Source organism: Poromitra crassiceps, assembly GCF_964638095.1.
Source record: "Poromitra crassiceps genome assembly, chromosome: 5".
NCBI classification, from domain to species: Eukaryota; Metazoa; Chordata; class Actinopteri; order Beryciformes; family Melamphaidae; genus Poromitra; species Poromitra crassiceps.
The window spans coordinates 46,799,290-46,820,413 of record NC_139642.1 but is presented as its reverse complement, the minus strand read 5'-3'; the positions used below and the strand labels follow the sequence as shown (position 1 = coordinate 46,820,413).

General features: G+C 43.6%; 1 protein-coding gene across 1 annotated transcript in view; it reads right to left on the bottom strand.

The window, feature by feature from the left end:
* cadm1b (cell adhesion molecule 1b) overlaps positions 1–20,636 on the bottom strand; it is a gene marked incomplete at both ends in the record, with an annotated part of 151,852 nt that extends 131,216 nt beyond the window's left edge. Inside the window, one exon of the mRNA XM_083637275.1 lies at positions 20,561–20,636. Coding sequence (XP_083493401.1) covers positions 20,561–20,636 — 76 coding nt within the window. The remainder of the gene's footprint in view (positions 1–20,560) is intronic.
* Between the last annotated feature and the right edge of the window lie 488 nt (positions 20,637–21,124).

Genomic DNA, 21,124 nt, shown 5'->3' with positions numbered 1-21,124 from the left:
GTGCTAATCAACAAGTGATCAAGTCATCCAACGTGTACTAATCAACAAGTTATCAAGTCATCCAACCTGTGCTAATCAACAAGTTATCAAGTCATCCAACGTGTGCTAATCAACAAGTTATCAAGTCATCCAACCTGTGCTAATCAACAAGTTATCAAGTCATCCAACGTGTGCTAATCAACAAGTTATCAAGTCATCCAACCTGTGCTAATCAACAAGTGATCAAGTCATCCAACCTGTGCTAATCAACAAGTTATCAAGTCATCCAACGTGTGCTAATCAACAAGTTATCAAGTCATCCAACGTGTACTAATCAACAAGTGATCAAGTCATCCAACCTGTGCTAATCAACAAGTTATCAAGTCATCCAACATGTGCTAATCAACAAGTGATCAAGTCATCCAACGTGTGCTAATCAACAAGTGATCAAGTCATCCAACGTGTACTAATCAACAAGTTATCAAGTCATCCAACCTGTGCTAATCAACAAGTTATCAAGTCAAAGCTATTATGGACCCTTTTTCACAGTGGCCATTTTTGTATCGAAAAGGCAGGATAAACACAGGTGCAAGCAAACGAGGGTTTCCAGGGTTTACTGTTTTGCTTGCACCTGTGTTTATCCTGCCTAGGGATAAGGGCCTATTGTATGGCTGGCAGCAGAGTTTTTTTAATGTACGTTTCTGAAAAAGCACTGAAATATAATCTGTGGCCAAATTAATTCATATTTTTTGACCGAATAAGTCCCTGTGACACATTCTCCATCCCCGGCACTGAAGTGCTCCACAAATCCGACCATCTCTAGTCCAAACCCTCTGCAGAATAAGAGCGTAATAGCCCCGGCAGATGTTCAACCACAAAAGACTGGGGATGTGAAAGACTTAACTGAAGCAAAATACACTGCCTACTTGATTAATTCCAAATGGGATTACAGCACAATGCTTCATGTCAATTGATAATGGAAATACAATTCTACGGTAAAAAGAAATCTCGTGTAGTGGCGGGCTGCTAGAAATGGTTAATTGCTTGTGTGTCACAGCCACACAGATGTATCTAAGCTAGAGAAATCACTTTGGCTCAATAAAACAATATAGCAGTGTGGCTGAGGTTAAGGCTACAGTTTAGACCTTCACTTACGCACTGCAAACGGCTGCTTCATTTGTTTTTTTGACATGTGGGGCCGTCTCTGACTCTCCGGGCGCTCCAGCCTTGACATTGTGCACAGGGAAAACGGCTCCCCACAGAAATGCACACATGGCGTGGAGATGTATGTAAATTAAGGCATATATACTACCACAAAATGCACTGAACTGAATTGGCTGGCAACCTTGGGCTGAAGTCACTAAGAAGACGCTGCAATACGTTGAGCACAGCTATTGTAACACATCTTCTTCGATCTCTTCAATATTAGTCAAATCAGTCCTAATAATAAATTTGAATCATTTGATGAACAGCAGCATTTTCTGTCTGATAAAATGCTGTGTCTGTGCAAATAGGCACGCTCATGGTGGCACACACACTCAGGCCATATGGCAAAATTGGCTTTTGCACATGGATTCTCACTTTATGGTCCAAATGGGAGATTTAATCTGCCTCTTTAATGGATGATTGATTGTACAACTTTGAATTTTTAACATAATAAATGAGACAAGAGCATATAAACACATAAAAAAACACACTTTACAGTATGTCCAGTTAAACCTATCTTCAAATGTCTTTTAGTATCTCTACAGGAAAACAGTTAACCGCTCTGCATCTACTGCAGGCAGCCTAGCGGGTTATGTTGACCTTGGTTACATTTGGACTGACAACAAAATAGTTTATAAACGGCAGTATTTGAATGCTAATTCTGGCACTATCCCCTTTACTGCATGTATTCTACAGGCTTACCAAAGTACTGCAGCAGTTTAAGATCTACTGGGCGAAGACCAATGGGCTCAATAGAGAAAATGTGATTTGTTGTAAAACAAGATTCAGTGAGGGCTGAATAAACCCTCCTGCAAGTAACAGCAGAGTATGCACAGACATCAAAGCCTTAAAACAACTGAACATGCACATTAAAACAACTGAACACGAGCATTTTAGATATAGAGGTAGAACAATCAGAATATTCTATATTAGATTAAAAACCAACAGTCATCTCCTCCTTGTAACAAACCATTTCTGCAATCTGCTTAAATTGCAAGTGTATTTAATTATCAGCGTGATTATGCGTCTTAAACCTTTCATTATCTGACAGAGCACAGCAAAGTAGGGAGCTGAAAGGCCGCTCTGATTTCTATCACAAAAAGCCACAATCAACATTAGGCTACATACATTTCTTTCTATTTAAATCAGCATTACAGAAAAAAAATCCTTCGGTCCTCACAATAAAGTTAATTATATATTATCTTTTTTCCTTCCTTCTCTCTTTTTTAATGAATAGTAGATGCACAACATATTTTTGGGGCCGGTGTGCAGCATGCACAGCAGGGCCCCTACATTCGACTCCGTCGCCGATTTGAGCACGGATTCAGGTTCTAAATGTCACTCCCAGCATGCATTTCGGCATAGTGTCACTCCCAGCATGCATTTCGGCATAGGCAGAGGCAGACCGCAGCAGAGAAGACGCCATAAGCTCCGGAAAGTTTTTTACAATTTAAAGTTTTATTTCATCACTAAATTAATTTCTGATGACTTTTGATGCCTACAAGCAGGGTAGTAGGTTTCAATAAGTGCCACTTTACGAACATTTATGGCGAAAAATGGCAAAAAGTTCCAGAGCACAATTGGCTGCATCTACATCAGCTGAGCTTTTTATTTGTGTAGTACTGCACGGACACGGAGGATGCTGCAGCTCCACACTACTTTTCTCGCGTCACCAGGCTCTTCTCGGCGAGAAAGAGGAGATTTCCCTCGGCTCGTGCACGAGCGGGGGCGAGCCCGGCCTTTGACACAGAGAGAGAGAGGGAGAGAGAGAGAGAGAGAGAGAGAGAGCTCTGTGTCACTTCCTGAAAGTCTTCACTCTTAAATGTTTATATACTTGGCCAATACGTATCTATCATACAAACAAAGCAAGCTGCCAAACGGTAATGTCTTCATTTAATTAATGTAGAACGCAAAACATCGTTAAACCCGCATTCCTGTGATTAAACTCGCATTCCTGTGATAAAGTTAACGTTTGAGTCGGCTTTAAAACGGAGGGTGGTGGAGGTGGGACGGACTATTTCATTTCGTGGAAGACTGATACCAATTGCCCGAACGATGAATTAATATGCTACGTGAACGTTAGCAGTCCATAACGTTACAGCGTATAATAAGCTATTCCCCGAACGATTAATTAATTAATATGCTACGTGAACGTTAGCGGGTATTTTAGCCTATGCAGTAGGATAAGTAATAGGCAATAGGCTACCATGCACCAGCCCTATGCCAGGTTTCCACCTGGCCTTGTTTTATATATATCGTATCGGTCCATTGAGCAAATGTTAATATCAGTTATGGGTATCGGCCAGAATCTTCATATTGAGAAGAAACAATGTGGTAAATCTATGATTTATGGGCTTTTCCAAATGTTTTGGAAATAAAGAAAGACATGTACTTTTTCAAATTCACTGTTTACATGTGTTTGTTAGTATCTCTATAAAAGGGGCAAGTGGGCAATCTCTGTCTGTTCTCGTGTGTTCTCTGTATAAATCTTTGTCCCACTGATGACGTCATAGTGATGTCATAAGAGCAAAATCATCTTATGACATCACTGATGATGTCATAGGCACTGTGATGTCATAGGCACTGTTATGTTGGTTTTTGGTTACATCTCCATTCACTCCAATGGACCAGTTTTTTACTCTCAAGAGTTCCAGGAATTAAGGTCCTGGATTAAGCAGCACTGTCGAGATGCAGCAAAATGGACAGTTTGTGTTGTACTCTGAAACAGTTTTTCCCCTCTTGAATCAAATTGTACATTATCAGCTTTATTTTAGCATGCAAAAGTAGCGCGAGACCCATTCCTGGCTGTACATTGGCTAATGAGTCTCGCATTTTGGTCCTCCGCTGACGCCACTCGTTACACTCAAGCAATTGTGACATCACTGATGATGTCACAATGTCTATGACATGATCATGATATATAAAAGGGGCAAGTGGGCGATCTCTGTCTGCCCAACTGCCGTAAAACCAAACAGAAGAAGAAGATCTCTGTCTGTTCTGTGTGTTCTGTTTAAATTTTTGTCTCACTGATGATGTCATAGTGATGTCATAAGAGCAAAATCGTCCGAGCATCGTATGCGAGCTGCAGGGCAATCGAGTCTACAAATCTCACGCCATCTGATAATGACCATAACAGCAATGTTAATATTGCTTATTGGTATCGTCCAAAATGTTCATATCGGTGCATCCCTAATGAATAGGCTAAAACTGACCGGGGGAGTGGGCGGGGGTGTGTGTGCAGTGGATGGGGGAAAAAGAAATGGAAGGTCAGTCTGCAACAAAAGATTTCCTCACTCGATTTAACTGCTAGGTGATTTGATGTCCTTCAGATTTCTCCAGTCTCTGGTCCCCTAGTGAAAAAGCTGAACAGCCTTTGCCCAAATTACTGAGAATCTCTGCAGTACAAGCAAGGCTTTTCTCTCATAATTCAAATACTGTAATTCCAACCCCTCTTTTCAAATGGAACATTTTGATGGATTATGCAGAGTCAACCTTCACTGCACTGAGCAAATTTGAATAAATGTAGATTTGAGATTTACTGAAAGATGAGGCCACCATGTCAAAATGACACACAACTACATGCAAATGAACAGTATTCTGCAACTTTCAACAGTTCAGAAATGTAGCTGGCAACTTAACAAACTTCTACCCCAAATGTTTTCCATGTGACTTCAGTTCTTCTGGTTATTGTCACATGCACTGAACATGTTGAATCAAGCTGTAATGAAATTAACAGAGTGGCTGTTGTCTTCCTGTTGTTGTTCCTTTCTGCACCACTTGGGTTTGTTGACTACTTCATCATCATCATATCACCAAACATTTAATGAAAGCAATCTTAATTATGTGAGTCGGTTCAGGTAAATTGATCTGAACATACAATATAAACAGGCACAGAGGGGGGAAAAATTGCAATTTGAGCACAGTGAGAAACAATCAGCACAAGCCTTAGAAGATATGACATTTGGCGGGACAAGTTACAAAATGAAATCATGTACAGCCATCTTATTACACATGTATCCCATTTGACAACCTTTAAGTCTAATGACATTTGAGCCAGAATAATCCACCTTCCTCAGTTCCAGCCTATTTACTCATGCTTAGATAGCGATGCTCTCAGGCTTGGGAAATCAGCCTCTGCTTCAGCACTGCCTTTGTCACACAGAGACTTCCCTGCCCTCACTAACTACACTATCTCCCTGCCTGTTCAAGCAAAACTTTATGCTAAGCAAATCATTTACATCTCCCGCTGCAGCCTATCTACATTTTCCAATAAAACTCTAAATTGACGGATGTCATCTTAGTGCTCACAGGCAATAACTCCTGCTGCTTGGAAATAACAATATGTTTTGGTTTTATGAGGTCTAGACATGCTATTCTTTTTAATGACATCCCTAGGCCGGCGTTGTTTACATTTATTGATATCTGTTTTAGACTAGAGCAAGCCGGTCTTCCTCTGAGGCTTTGCTGTACGGATCTATGTGGGCAAACAGCACTCTCTCATTTAGGAAGTCTACACCACTCAGTGAAAATATTTCACTTGTGTATTTCTCTGAGATTTATTACTTGGACTTTACTTGAAATTCATGAAACACGTACGTAAACCTCTTGAGTTATACGGCTAATTGGAGGTGGCCACTAAAGTCCTCCTGTGCTCAGCCTCAGGTCTATTTAGGGGTCACATTCAGTTTTTAGATGTCCTTTAAAACCTGCATTGGGCACTAGCACCTCCTCTGGTCGGTCGGGGCGCCTGCTCGGGGCGGAAGGGAACTGGTGGGAATAGCGTGATCCTCCCACGTCCTACGTCCTGCCGGTGTAGCTTCCCCGCTGTCAGGTGAAAAGAAGCGGCTGGCAACTGCGCATGTGTCGGAGGAAGCATGGTGATAGTCTATGGCTCTCCCCAGATCAGCAACAGGGGGAAAGTTGGCCAAGTACAATTGGGGAGAAAATCAGCACAAAAAAAACTGCACTGGGTGGGTGTATTCAGCACGAGCTTAACTGCATTAAAATGTGGGAGTAAATGCACACAGACAGCCAGGACTCAGCTACACAGTCAGACAAGCCACTCATCGAAATCAAATCACATCTGCATCTGGTCAGAGGCACATTGGGTCACATTAATACCAAAGTCCAATTGTCAATTCCCCTGGTGGCATTTCCAAGACAGAATTCGCGAGCATTGAGTGAGAACTTGGGTTCGAGAAGAGGGCTGCCTGCATAAGGAAATGACAGCATAGCATCACCCGCACACATACTTCCAGGGAGTGGAGTGACAGCTCTCCGAAGAGGGTGAACTTCAGCTTTGTGAGCAATATCGCAGCTTGCAATCAAAAATCTATATCTGACCGCCCACACAACCTGAAGGAGCAACAGAAGTTCATTCCCCCCCCCCCACACTCAAGAACTCTGTATGCTCTCCGAGTCTTTTTCTGCACTCAAGTTGCATTCGGTGTTGACACTGTGTCCATGAATTTAATTGTTACCTATTATAGTTACCGTGTTGTCATTGTGATTGGCTTTATACCCTGTGCAACAACATCAACACTGTTCAAAAAGTAGAACACGAATAAGAATTCCTTGCGTAGGCTCTCACTTATTCTTGTGTGTTTTTCATGTAAAGGCTAAATGTAATAAAGAAAGTTGTGGCTGATCAGATACAGTCATAATACTCATAGGAAACAGGGGAGAACTAGCCTGATATCAGACTGAATTACCAACTTGTTACACTCCATGTGTAGGTGGATTGGAACGTGTGGAAACCAGGCAATGTGAGACCTGTCTGCTGTCAGTTTGTTTTGACAAAACGATTAATAGTCATGACAGCAGCTGAATAACGTGTCTTTTTCTCAGCTACAGGTATGGCCTGGATAGCAGTTTACTTCTCCCTCCGCTTTGAAAAGTTCAAAAGTGCAAATAATGTAATTTCCGTGGGCATATTTTTACAGAGCAATCAGATTTGAATGCGAATGGATGCCAAGCAACCGCCACAACCACGCTATGTTTGCATTTTTTTTCTGTTTTCATGAGGATAGGCACTTCTTTTTTTAAGTTTGACATTTCAATGCATGTGTATTCAATGACAAATTCATAATGAAAAAAGTGTATTGTTTACCGCCAGCAGTGTTGCCAACTTTCTGATTTTTCCCCACTAGATTTAGCGACTTTTCAACTTTATTTCTGAAAAACGAGTAACGACAAATCTGGCGACCTTTTCTGACCATGGGAAACAATGTTAATGTGTTGTTGAATATCCCGACGCATTTGGCAATAAACTTATTAACTCATTGAATGCCATGGACGTCCTTCGACGTCCAATTAAATAGTGACGTAGAGTGCCACGGACGTCCTTCGACGTCCAATGCGTTTTTTGACGGTGGGACGTCGATCAAAGCCTCCCGCAGCTCCTGTACAACTATAGTAGCTATTGGAGGTGTATAACCTATTTTACGGACTCATTAGGTGGCGACAGTGCTTGCTCGGTGCAGTCCAGATTAGAGACAGGTCCGAGAAACAGCCTAAAAGCCGTGGATCAAAGACAAACCGATGCATGCTCCCAGAGCCATTTGCTCTGTCGCGGGAGCTGACATTGGCTCCGAACAGGAGTCAATCCGCGCTCACAACTGAGCCCCTCTGTCCCTGTCTGTCTGTCTGTCTGTCTGTATAGTTTCTCCACCCGATTAGCAGCCAGGAAAGCAGCCCCTGACGCCAAACCATTCAGCAATCCGGGTTGGCTCTTCCCTGCTGTGGCGCTGAGAGCCGACAGCAGCACACAAACGCAGCACTCCGAAAATATAATGGTTGCGTGAGGCTGTGTGCAGTGTGGGGAGGAGTTTACGGGGGGAGGGGGGGAGGGGGGTGGTGCACGCAGGGCATCACACAACAACTACGTCACTACATCAGAAAATATTATCTTCAGACTCAGTGAATGTGCTTGAAATGCTGCATTTCACAAAAGGCGGATTATCTCAGCTAATAATTTGAAAAGCCTGAAAACGCTGAAAACAACCTATCTTCTCCGGCTCATAACTAAAGAACGGAAAATGGTATCAATAAACTTTTTTTTGCTGATGATACAATAGAGCCAGCTCGTTCTTGTGCGTGTTCGGTGTTTACATAGTAATATCACACAATATTCTGTGGGCCTCGAGAAATCACTGAAAACGCTCTGAAAACTCTGGCACTGGGAGCATCCGTTCTCCAAAAGTGGCTGGCACTCAATGAGTTAAGAAGAGTGCCTTGGATTCTGTATTTTTTGCATTTGGCAATAAATTGGTACGGCCGATGCCGGTTTGCTTTACTTGCTTGTCTATCCAGAAAGGTCTAATGATCACAGCGCTTCCCACACACAGCATAGCCCCCTTCCCTCCACTGCGAGTGGAGACTGTAGGTTATGCAAATCAGCATGTGACATCAGTTATCGCATACACCGCATACAGGAAAGTTACAAAGTGCTGCAAAATAGAAGGACAAAAACAAAACAATACAACATCAACTCACAATCAATCAACTATATAATAAAAGACTTGCACTGCTGACTCCATTAAACCTCATAGCTCATTAAGGCAGATTCAGCAACCATATTGAACTCAGCACAAACAACTTCATTATAGCACCCCAACATAATTAGAACAAAAACAAGAAACTGTTTACAGATGCTGTACAGGCCCACGGCGCCTATATCAAATTTGCTGCTGACAACGTCAAAATCTAGAAAGTAGATGTCACACTGATCCGCCTGTTACATAGTTATTACACCACCATACGCCACGCCCAGTTTCACCAAAGTTGACAACACGTCTTATTTTGACTAGTACAGCCTCCCTGAACATGCGTACCAAATTTCACGCAATTTCATCATCATACAGTTTTGTAGTTTTTTTATATTTGTTGCGCTCCCTACTGTTCAATCATAAAACAGCTATGCAGACATGGTCATTGATGATATCTGAACATCTTCACAAAGTTTTGTGATGATTGCATAATCAGTCATTATGGCAATTTAGCAGACAGGTCATGCCCTCTCACAAATGTAAAACGATATCTTCAAAATTACAGTAAGTATCAACAACCTTTCAACAAATTATAATGAGATAGGTCGGATTATATAAAAAAAATGGTGGTGATCTGGCAAACAGTGTGGAGGAAATGTTAAAAATGTCTTTTCCAAAACTTTCAAAATATATTTAAAAAAAATCCAGGCAGATGGGAAATTTATCGACGTAGAGCACGGTCAGCTGAACAGCTGAACTGAAAAAAAGTTTTGTGAAAATCGGAATTAGGTGTGGAAGTTATGGTCTGTCAAAGTCTGACATTTTAACCATCAGGTCGACTGGGGAAATATTTCCGGAGCTATGGTTACCAATATCTGTCATTGGGCCAAATTTGATGTCTCTGCGATGCCCGCTAGCGGAGCCGTGTTCATAACGAGGCATTTTCATAAAAAAACAAGCTGTGTCTTACAGAGTTTGCTAATGGTATATTTCCTCAGAACGCTTGTTTGAAAGTTTTTGGGTCCTGCAAATGATTGATGACCTTGTTTTCTTTCATCTAATCTATACAAGTTTACTAATGAAGTTTATATTAGACAGAAATTATTAGTAGTAGTAATGAGTGTAATTAGACTCAAATGAAAGATAACAGGATCATAAGATACAGAATAATGATTTTACATAAAGCCAGAGGCAATCCATGCTTCTATCACCTCCAAGAGTCCTGGCAAGTGTTGTATGACGTGTAATGGTGATCATAAAAAAAAGTGTGTTCAAAAAGGGTTACAGTAAATAAAATTGTCCTTGTGTTAAATTCCAAAACAGAAACATATTGCTAACAAACATACAAACATATAGAAAACATATAGAAAATATAACTACATGCACCAAACTGAAACATGTTTCTTTCGGTGAAGTGACGACTGGATTTTGATTTCGAGATAGAGACACTAGCTAGTTGCAGCGCGACACCTGGAGCGCAGGGCAGCTGATACACTTTGGCAGCGAGCTTACTTTCCTTGTTAAATGCAGACAGACTGCTATTAGTGAGTCAGGGACTCAATGGATCAAGCCACTGTTTCCTTTCAAATACATTTACCTGTCATCTTAGATGTAAACAATGTGACTTTGAGTTTCCCCACTTCCATTAGCTCTATTGCCTCCCATGTCTCTGCAGTGCAATGACTCAAGTATGAGAAGTAATCAATAGGCTCCTGGTTTGGCTGAATGAGTCTTAGTGCTTGCTTTGCACAGTCTTGATGCGACTGACAATGACAGATGATAGTGCTGTATCAGAGAGTAATTAAGATGGGTCTATCGTCAGGCTGATAACTGGAGAGCACGGTGCCTGGGAGGCAGGCAGCACCACCCTGTCAGACAACAGCGCCTTTTCATGTAAACAGGATCAACATTTCCTAATGTGTCACCTTGAGAGGTGGAAAAAAGGCTTTTCTTTGATTGTGAATTCTGCGGGGGAATAATATATTTCCTGTTACTGTGTCAGCCTCGCTTAAGACGACTGTAGAAATTGTGGCGAATGTAAACCAGGTACAGTACAATCTGTGAAGAATGCACCCATGTATTCAAAAACCTGAATATGTATAAATAAATGCATGCATTTTCCTGACAAATGAACTCTCAAGCAGCCAATCATACTGTAGTATATTCCTCACCACCTACACTGAAGCAAAAACATCCACATCCTGAAAACACCCTGCAAAAACATTTAATGTAACTTTATTTTTTACCTTAATATAACAGCTTTTAAATCATTTTAATGGTACTGAATACTGACTTCTAATATGGAGAGTGGCGCATTTATCGCTAGCTAGCTTGATTAGCAGCGCCGTTCAGGGTTTTCCATAAGCGCCAGCTGTCAGCCAAATGGCCATTGGCCGGACATTAAAACATTTCCTCCAGACAGCTACTTTCTTACTGTCACAATAACCAATATTGCAAGACCGTGCTATAGACAAGCCAACCACGGTGGATGGCAAGCAACTGCCACAACCGTGGATTTGTGTGTAATTCAGAGGTCTCTCTTCATGAGAATGCTTGTAGTTTCCCGGCTGGTCGGGATCACATCACAGCTCTTCCCATACACAGCGCAGCCCCCCCCCCCCCCCTTCCTCTGCGAGTAGTGGAGCCATGTTGTGTCTAAAAGGCAGGAAGTAAAACAGGTGCAAGCAAGACATTGATTAGAGCACCGGGACTGGGGCTTGCTTGCCCCTGTTTTACTTCCTGCCTTTTAGACACAAAATGGCTGATTTGGGTGGGATGTGAAAAAGGCTAATGGATATGCAAATTGCATGTGACGTCAGTTACCACCCCCCACTCCACGGTGGAGTTTTGCCGGCTTGTATGGCTGTCGATCCGACTGTCCGTGTATGCAGGCATACAAAAATTAGTAAATACAATCCTTAGTTTGAATAACAGCCATGCAAGCTGACGCAGTTTCAAAATCCAATGACGTCACTGGTTCATGGAAGTCCGCAGATTTTGAAGCTACGCCCCAGAGACCCAGAGAACATTAAAAAAAAACGTTTTTCATACTCTATCCCGATCTATAGATAGATAGATAGATAGATAGATAGATAGATAGATAGATAGATAGATAGATAAATAGATAAATAAATAGTAGATAGATAGATAGATAGATAGATAGATAGATAGATAGATAGATAGATAGATAGATAGATAGATAGATAGATAGAGAGAGAGAGAAAATCAGCAGTTCCGTTAATGTCCTCTCTGTATAAGTTTTTGAACTTCCATTCTAGGTGGCATCAGTGTACTTGCTAAAAAAAATTATAGAAACATTCGGGCGTACTAGTGGCTTGTGCCCTACCCTCACCCCGCACCCCCCCCCCCCCTTCTTTCCTGACCATCAAATAAAAAAGTATAAATATACAGGTTTCTGAACTCTGATTGCAGGCACAGGCTACAGTATCCTAGTGTTGTACACAAGTCTAGTGTTATCCTGCTGTTTAGAAGTGGATAACAAGCCTATATTTCCAACACGTTCTCACTCCGAGCACGTAGCATATTGACGCTTTGTCCCGTCCCTTGTGCGTCACTTGTTACTAACATGGTACCCTTGAGCGACCCATGAAACGACTTGGGCTTTCCGACTAAACTCAATGCAAACCCATGGAAGTCATCTTTGACGCTTATGGCAACTGCTCCCCCATTAGACTAACTGCTCCCCCATTAGTCAACTGCTCCCCCATTAGGGTCTGGGGGGAGGTTAGGTTTAGGCATGGGGGGTGGGAGAGGTTAGGTTTAGGGTTAGGGTCTGGGGGAGGTTAGGTTTAGGCATAGGGGGTGGGAGAGGTTAGGGTCTGGGGGAGGTTAGGTTTAGGCATAGGGGGTGGGAGAGGTTCGGTTTAGGGTTAGGGTCTGGGAGAGGTTAGCTCCTCCAGACCCTAATGGGGGAGCAGTTGACTAATGGGGGAGCAGTTAGGCTAATGGGGGAGCAGTTGCCAAAAGCGTCAAAGATGACTTCCATGGGTTTGCATTGAGTTTAGTCGGAAAGCCCAAGTCGTTTCATGGGTCGCTCAAGGGTACCATGTTAGTAACACGCGACGCACAAGGGGCGGGACAAAGCGTCAATATGCTACGCGCTCGGAGTGAGAACGGGTTGATATTTCCCTCAGTCTGCCTAAATGCAAACAGCAGTGCAACAAGGAAAGGAGTGACTGACTGCAGAAGGTGGTCAAGCAGGTACAGCTCACTATGTCAGTCAGATGGCGATCTGGGGACAATGCCCTTTTTTAGATTTTTCAGCAGATCTAAGAATAAAGCGCAGGGCATCTGCAGCACACACCCTTTTCCACTAGCATCCATACAGTTTATTGACCAGTGGAAGCTCGTTAACTGAAATGATTGATTAGAGATTGGGTCCCTCTCTCAGGAAGGCAGTCCTTTGTCCTCCACATTGAGCAAGAGTTGTTTAGTCTGAATTCTGTGGGTTCTGGGCCGAGTCGGAGCCGTTCTCAAGGTTCCCTATTGGTTGAACTGCCTATAATGGAAGTGACTGATCTAACTACACAAACAAGTACAATTTCTTACCCGTATTATTCAAATATGTGAATGCTTCATAATATATAATAAACAAACAAAAAAAGTACAGGGGTCCCGGTGGACAAGTTTTAGTGAAGCCGCAGTGGCTGAATATACTGCACATATGGCACAACACATTTCAGTTGCATTTTTTATGTATCTTCTGGCGTTTATTTGCCGTTTCTGCTCTTTCAGCACTATGGACGCCCATTTGGTGAACTCTTGCCGTGTGAATGATGGTACGGTGCAGGTTCTGGAGGAAATCGCTTGTAGTCCACTGAAGTTGGCCAATGTCTTCATTTAGGAAGTGCTGTGCTGTGACTGCTCCACACGGCCTTAATGGTGGCTTGTGATTGCTCCATCAGCCATACTAATGTGCACTCTATGCCCCTTTCAAAACAAAAACATGGCAATTTCATTTTTTTCCTCCATTGTGGACTTGATTGTCACAGCCATAGGCAACGCAGCCAATAGAGGGAGGTCTCTCAGATCCAGGGAACAGAGAGAACAATGTCATATTCATATGCGGAGACATCAGCTCTCCTCCTCATTACCACGGCGTTGCCATGAATGGAAGCTTCTGTCCCTACAATCATGAAAGGGCCTGTCATCGGTCTACTTCTCCTAATTGACTGTTTACTACATTTCAACACAGACACATTTTTTGGGGGGGTTTGTCCTCAGTTTGTCATTCAGTTTGACACCGCGGGACAAATTCCTTCCATAGCGATGTCCTGAGATTTTGTTTCATATTCTGCTACGTGACGCACAGCGATAGTATGTCAACAGCAGCTCTTCTCTGACCTTCACAAAACTGTGTATTTCTTTGAAGGCCCTTCTAACAAAAAGTATGTGGGCAAAAACCCTGGTGGAGAAGATTGGGGAATTTCAACGAGTGAAAAGAATACAAGGTCGGAGATAGAGCTTTTCAGCGCCTCTTCCACATGGCCCCCTCAATAGCCAACTTCTCACTGTGTCAACTGACTGAATTCCTCTAACCTCTGGCCTGAAAGGACAAACACAAAAGTGAAATCTCCCTATTCACTCGGAGCTACTATTACAGCGGTACGGTCTTCCGCTCAGATTCCATTTTATGAGCCATCTCCGAGAATGGAGGGGGTGTTAAGTTCGATTATGAACACATGACGAGTCCCACATTCACACCACCGTGCGTGCACAGACCCAGCGTGCGGTCCATACGTATGCACAAGTCACGCACGTTCACACACCTAGCGGCATGCACACAAGCATACTAAAAACCCTAAGTGAAATTCACAGCAGATAGAAGAAGCACACCGCCTCAGGGTGCGACGTCCTCAGTGAAATGATAACAGTCAATCCCACATAGCGTATTTTCCTACCCATGTTACCAGTGGCTTCATTCCGTATGCATTCCTGTGTTGAATCGAGCCGCCGATTTCCCTGCCAGCCCCTCCCTTTAACAGTAAGATTAGCTGCCACCACATAAAGTAGTGCCATGCATTATCTAGCAATTAGGGAGAGGCTTATTAAGCAGAGTTTAATGTAAATTTAATGAGCAATAAATTCCATTTCTTTAAATAGAAGAGTATATTATTGTTACAAATGATGTACTGTGGCGAGCTCAATGTACAGGCAGTGAAATACTTTGCAAGCGGGCACATGTCAATGGGCCATTAAGTAGGACATTAAATTTAACCTGAAACATGCCAAGTGTCATTCCATACAGAGAAGACCCAGTTCAGTTTGCTACAGTGGCAGGCAGCACTGATGTACTGTGTGTGTGTGTGTGTGTGTGTGTGTGTGTGTGTGTGTGTGTGTGTGTGTGTGTGTGTGTGTGTGTGTGTGTGTGCGTGTGTGGTGTGTGTGTGTGTGTGTGTGTGTGTGTGTGTGTGTGTGTGTGTGTGTGCGTGCGTGTGTGTGTGTGCGTGCGTGCGTGTGCGTGGGGGGGGGGGGGGTGGCCATGTGTGAGATGTGGTTTAATAACTTAATATTTAGCATTCAACACCAGCAGACAGATATAAATATACGGTATCGCTTTATATTAAGGTACACATATTCACCATTAACTAGTTGCTTATTAGCATGCATATTAGTAGCATATTGGCTGTTTATTAGTTATTATAAAGCACATGTTAATGACTTATTCTGCATGATCACATTCTACAACTACTAGGCCATTAACTAAGAGTTTTCCCCTCAATAACCTCCAAATTACTGTTTATTGATAGTGCAAGGAAGTCAATTACGATATTAATATGCTTTTTTGGAACTTATACTTTATACTTGCACGAAGACAAATTCCTCATTTGTAATCTGATTACTTACTGCTATTAAAGTGAATCTTGAATCTTGAACTACCGACCACCTTAAGGCACATACTGAGCAAAGCATATTAAGATCGTAATTCATGTACAACTTCCTTACTTACTATCAATAAGCAGTAATTAGGAGGTTATTGATGGAAAACACTTAGTTAATGGCCTAGTATAATGTAGTTGTATAATATGATCATGCAGAATAAGGCAATAATAAGTGCTTTATAATTACTAATAAACAGCAAATATGCTACTAATATACATGCTAATAAGCAACTACTAGTTAATAGTGAATGTGTACTGTACACACTCACGTGCACACTCACACACAGACACATACACGCACAAATCAGAGGCGGAGCTCCCCCAAAGCCCATCAGAAGCAGACGGACAGCTTCAATCACTCATGTCACATGCCAACTGGCAGCGACGAGCACGCTAACAACTGTGTTGCCTTTGTTTCTCTGAGATCCAGTCCTTCAGCAGTGCCTGGAGGCTTCATGACAGCTTGTATCGATCCACTTCACCATCACTCAGTCCTGATGAATGAGTTTCAACTGACAATAAGTAGGATTATGCAACCTTCTGGAATACAATACATCAGATTGCAACTGATATCTGCTACAGTAGCCCCCCAGAGGGGTCAGAGGGAGAGAAATAGGCTACTGTTTTTTAGCATTTAAATACATTTTGTTTTTTTCCTATTGTATGTTGAAAACCCTGTAGCACACACAGATCTTCAGGACAACGTTGACTTATCTCAATTTCACCTATTTATTCTGGCCAACAAAACATGCTAACGTTTCAGGCCAATGGCCTTCATCAGAGCATGGAAGATATGTTGTTGTGTTTTATTATTACATAGGCCTATATACAATGCCGCAGCCAGTCAGACAACCCATTTCTCACCTTTATCAATGCTTTCTGTAAGGAGAAGAAAAAACGTTCCCTTAATATGATCGAATCTTTTCTCCGTGCCTGCTTTGACTGCCTGTTTGTCTCTCTCCTTGTCTCTCGGTGATTAGCTCTCTGTGTCTTTTCTCTCACACACACACACACACACACACACACACACACACACACACACACACACACACACACACACACATATATGTATGTATATATATATGTCTCGGCGAGCATATGTGTGTGTGTGTGTGTGTGTGTGTGTGTGTGCGCACGCATGCGTGCGTGTGTGTGTGTGTGTGTGTGTGCAGCTCGCCGAGCTGGCCCTGCAGCTCACACATACGCAGCTCGGCCGCCGCGCTCCATTCCTAGGCTCGCCCCACTGTGCGGGCTCGCTTGCTCAGATAGGTCAGCTGCTGCTTGGCCTCGCCTGCTCTATTGGCAGGCGACACACACACACACACACACACATGTGTGTGTGTGTGTGTGTGTGTGTGTGTGTACAGCGTGTGTGTGTGTGTGTGTGCACAGCGGGCTCGCTTTGCATCATGATGAGTGATGTCATCATGATGCAAAGCTGAGCAACTTGTGATCGCCTGCCAATAGAGCAGGCGAGGCCACGCAGCAGCTGAGCTATCTGAGCAAGCGAGCCCGCACAGCGGGGCGAGCCTAGGAAAGGAGCGCGGCGGCCGAGCTGCGCATGTGAGCTGCAGGGCCAGCTCGGCGAGTGTGTGTGTGTGTGTGTGTGTGTGTGTGTGTGTGTGTGTGTGTGTGTGCAGCTCGCTGAGCTGGCCCTGCAGCTCACATACGCAGCTCGGCCGCCGCGCTCCATTCCTAGGCTCGCCCCGCTGTGCGGGCTTCGCTTGCTCAGATAGCTCAGCTGCTGCGTGGCCGATCACAAGTTGCTCAGCTTTGCATCATGATGACATCACTCACTGATGATGTCACAATGCCTATGACATCATCAGTGGCTATGACATCAGTCATGTCATAAGATGATTTTGGTCAATAATGATGTCACTGATGATGTCATCGACATTGTGACATCATCAGTGGGACAAAAATTTAAACAAACAGTGCCCACTTGAAACAAACAGTGCCCACTTGCTCACTTTTATATAACAAGGCATCTTGCGCGCTACGCTCGCTCGATTCCTAGGCTCGGCCGTTGCGCGGGCTTGCTAGCTCAGCAGCTGCGCGACATCGCCTGTCCTGCAGCTCGCTGAGCTGGCCCTGCAGCTCGCATACGCAGCTCGGCCACTGCATGGCCTTGCCCGCAGCTTGGCTGCTGTGTGGCCTTGCCTGCCCTACACATTATGGCACCCAATTGGGATCTGTGTCCTCTGAATCATAGCCATACCCATAATAATTCTGGGATGGATCATAGGCATCATCAATAAAGGCATCAATAGACCTTATTCGATTGACGTCACTCATGTACTGGCACGCCCAACGCTGCCATATTGTCAACATAGCGCTGCAGCTCTCAAGTGACAGCCTATGTGGAGCAGCGTTTATAGGAAGCTAGCCGCTGTTAGCGTTACCTGTATCGTTCCAATTGTGTTCGGATGGTGATCTGCGTTACACGTGGCTGTAGTAATGACAGCAATAAAGTCCCCGTGGTTTGTTTCTATCTCTACCGTCCACAGACGTGAAGGGAGCGAGACTGGGGATACGTCAGCAGCACAGGAGAGGTAGTTAGGAGAGACAGGTGAAACTTTCTGACAGCTCCTCACAGCAAAGTCTGTTCACCTCGTTCTTTTGTTTATTTATTACAGGCATTAACGGCAGCATACAAACAACAATTGTGAGGTTTTTATTGCCGTCATTACCCTCGCTATTTTGTAATGGAACAGAAACGACAATAAGGCTGTTACTAGTTGTCAGCTGCAGCGCTGTGTGCACGCAGGATGGTATGTCAACAATATGGTGCCGTCCAGGGTTAGCGAATAAGGTCTATTGCCTCATGTGTTTCATCATCATCGATGTATGTCTCATCATCATCATCCTCAATGAACTCTTCCTCCAACAGACAGAGCCCTAGCTCCCATTTATATACTGATGATTCCTAGATTCGGCCGCCCTGCAGCTCGACCGCTGTGCGGGCTCACCTGCTCTTATGAGATCACTGATGATGTCACAACTTTGCATCACTGATGACATCACAATGCTCTTATGACATCACTGATGATGTCACAATGCCTATGACATCATCAATGATGTCACAATGCCTATGACATCATCAGTGGGACAAAAATTTAAACAGAACAGACAGACATGTCAAATGCAGTGATTAATTGAATTGTCAATTATAAACAAACAATTAGGAGGCTCAGAGAGTTGATTGTCAGCTTGGTCTGGGCTGACGCAACGAGAATCAGCAAACAAAAACAAAAAAACGGGAGTCAGATCATGCTATTTCTTTTACTTTGACCAAAACACTGCAGTAATTCCAACATGCTGCAACCCTCAGTGTATTGCACTTGGGGTTATTGTGCATTCCTGGTGCATTATTTTATTTGACTGAGAGGTTAATTAAATTGATGTGACAAGGAGATGCTAGACAATGCTGTAAATGTCATTCAACTGCTATTCAACACAGACCATATAAATTCAACAACTGTAAGCCCTGTATGCGGGGGTGAGCTGTAAAAAAAACAAAAAAACAGCACTGTTAAAAAAAACGGTTTAACCAGTAGCCTAACCTCAAGAGCACAGGTCCTCAATCTCAGTCTCACCCCCCCCCCCCCCCACACACACACACACACACACACATACACACACACACACCTACACGCCTACACACACACACACACACACGCACGCACACACGCACACACACACACGCACGCACACACACACACACGCACACACACACACACACACACACACGCACACACACACACACACACTTTGATGAGTTTATGCAGACCTGTTGATGGTGATGCAGACAGTAGTAGTCTATGTAAAAGCCTACAGTAGGCTACCACTACAAATGGCCAAATGTAAAAAGAGAAATGAAATCACTTCGAATTCACTCAAATAGTCTTCAGGTATAAACCTGTCAACACAACTGTTGCTTGCCATTTTAACAACCCGGGGATTGACAACAGAATATGTCCATCCTGATGCGAGGAGGGACTGCCTATAAAGCGGCTGCAATGTGGCATTTTAACAGCTTCGGATGCGTCATAGCCTATTGTCAGCGTAAAGACATTTTCCAGGAAACACATTGACGCATGCAACTCTGACCGCGGTGGCAGTGGCACAGTCGGGGAAATAATCGGACTGGGGGGGCTGCATTGGTCGGTCACATTTGGCGCCCCCTTCCCGGTTCATGCGATTGCAGGCTACAACCCTCAGCTCAAATAATGTCCATCTTAAACCTTACCGACAAGAGGAGAAGTGAAGACTGCGGACTGGATCATACACTGGTATTACAGGCTGCAGTTGTGCGGCCAGAGGACACTGTGTGAGACATAGCTGCATTGCGTGTTTTTTTTCCTCCAAAGCGCACCTGAAGCGCAGATTTGTCGACAGCCAATGAGTTGGAGGTTTACGCTGTGTGACAGGAGATATAACCGAGCCTTTGAGCCAAATTTGTTCACGACCCGATTATCGCTCTCATTTCGTGATAACGAGCCGAGTTTTAGTGTTTTGAAGCTGCGAGCCTTGCCATCAAACTTAGCCCAAGGTAGCCTATACACCCTCATTTTACTCGATTATTATTGGCGATACTTTATTGGCACTTGGCAATTGTGCAGCACTCGTTACTTTTTATAGCAGTTCTGTAGCCCATTGCAGTAAGCACAGGATGGCGCACGCCACTGATGCTACAACTGTTGTGCTAAATAAATAGCCTAACAATCTCAATCAATGGTGTGGAGTAGGCTAACAGTGATGTTTTGAAATCGACAGGCAAACAGAGACAACAGTACGAGAGCAATGGAAAGTGATGCTGAGATTTGAGGGAAGCTTGTGCGCATCTAGCGCGCAAACGCACCACAACTTCTCCCTACTCCGTGGGCTTTTGCTGGAGTAAATTCTGCATCACACACACACGGACTCTCTCTCTCTCACGAGTCACACACACAGACAGACGCGCGCACACACACAAAAACTTACCTTTCAGAAGAAACGCCGTTGAAATCACGAAAACAGAGAGAGAAATAGAGAGAGATCCGCTCCCCGTGATCGCCATGTTGGACACCTGCTTGAGACTGGCGGCGCTAAATCACCTAGAGACGGCCATGGGATGAAAATGTAGACTCATGAGAGGCGGAGGGAGGGCTCAAGCAGGGAGCCTTCTATCATATTGGGCTGCGTTATGTTGCAATGACTGACATATAGGCCCGTATAATATAGGAATATTACAGCAACGCTGCCCATACCATAGCAGATAAAAAATAATACCACAAAGTGCGATAATGTCAACGCTATAACACGAGCACCAAAGACGCACTGTCCCTATAGGAATATTATAGGAATATTTCAGTGATATATGGGTGGCGGAACACACCATAAAGTGCAATGAGGTCACCATAAACCCACCGCTGAATACCACAGACACTTTATAGGAATAGTATAGTCATTTTCTTTTAGGGTTATAGTCTATAGCTCACGTGGGGAGACCGCAGCCTATAAAATGTTCTCAATTGCTTGCAGACTCATTTTATAGCCGAAGCACAA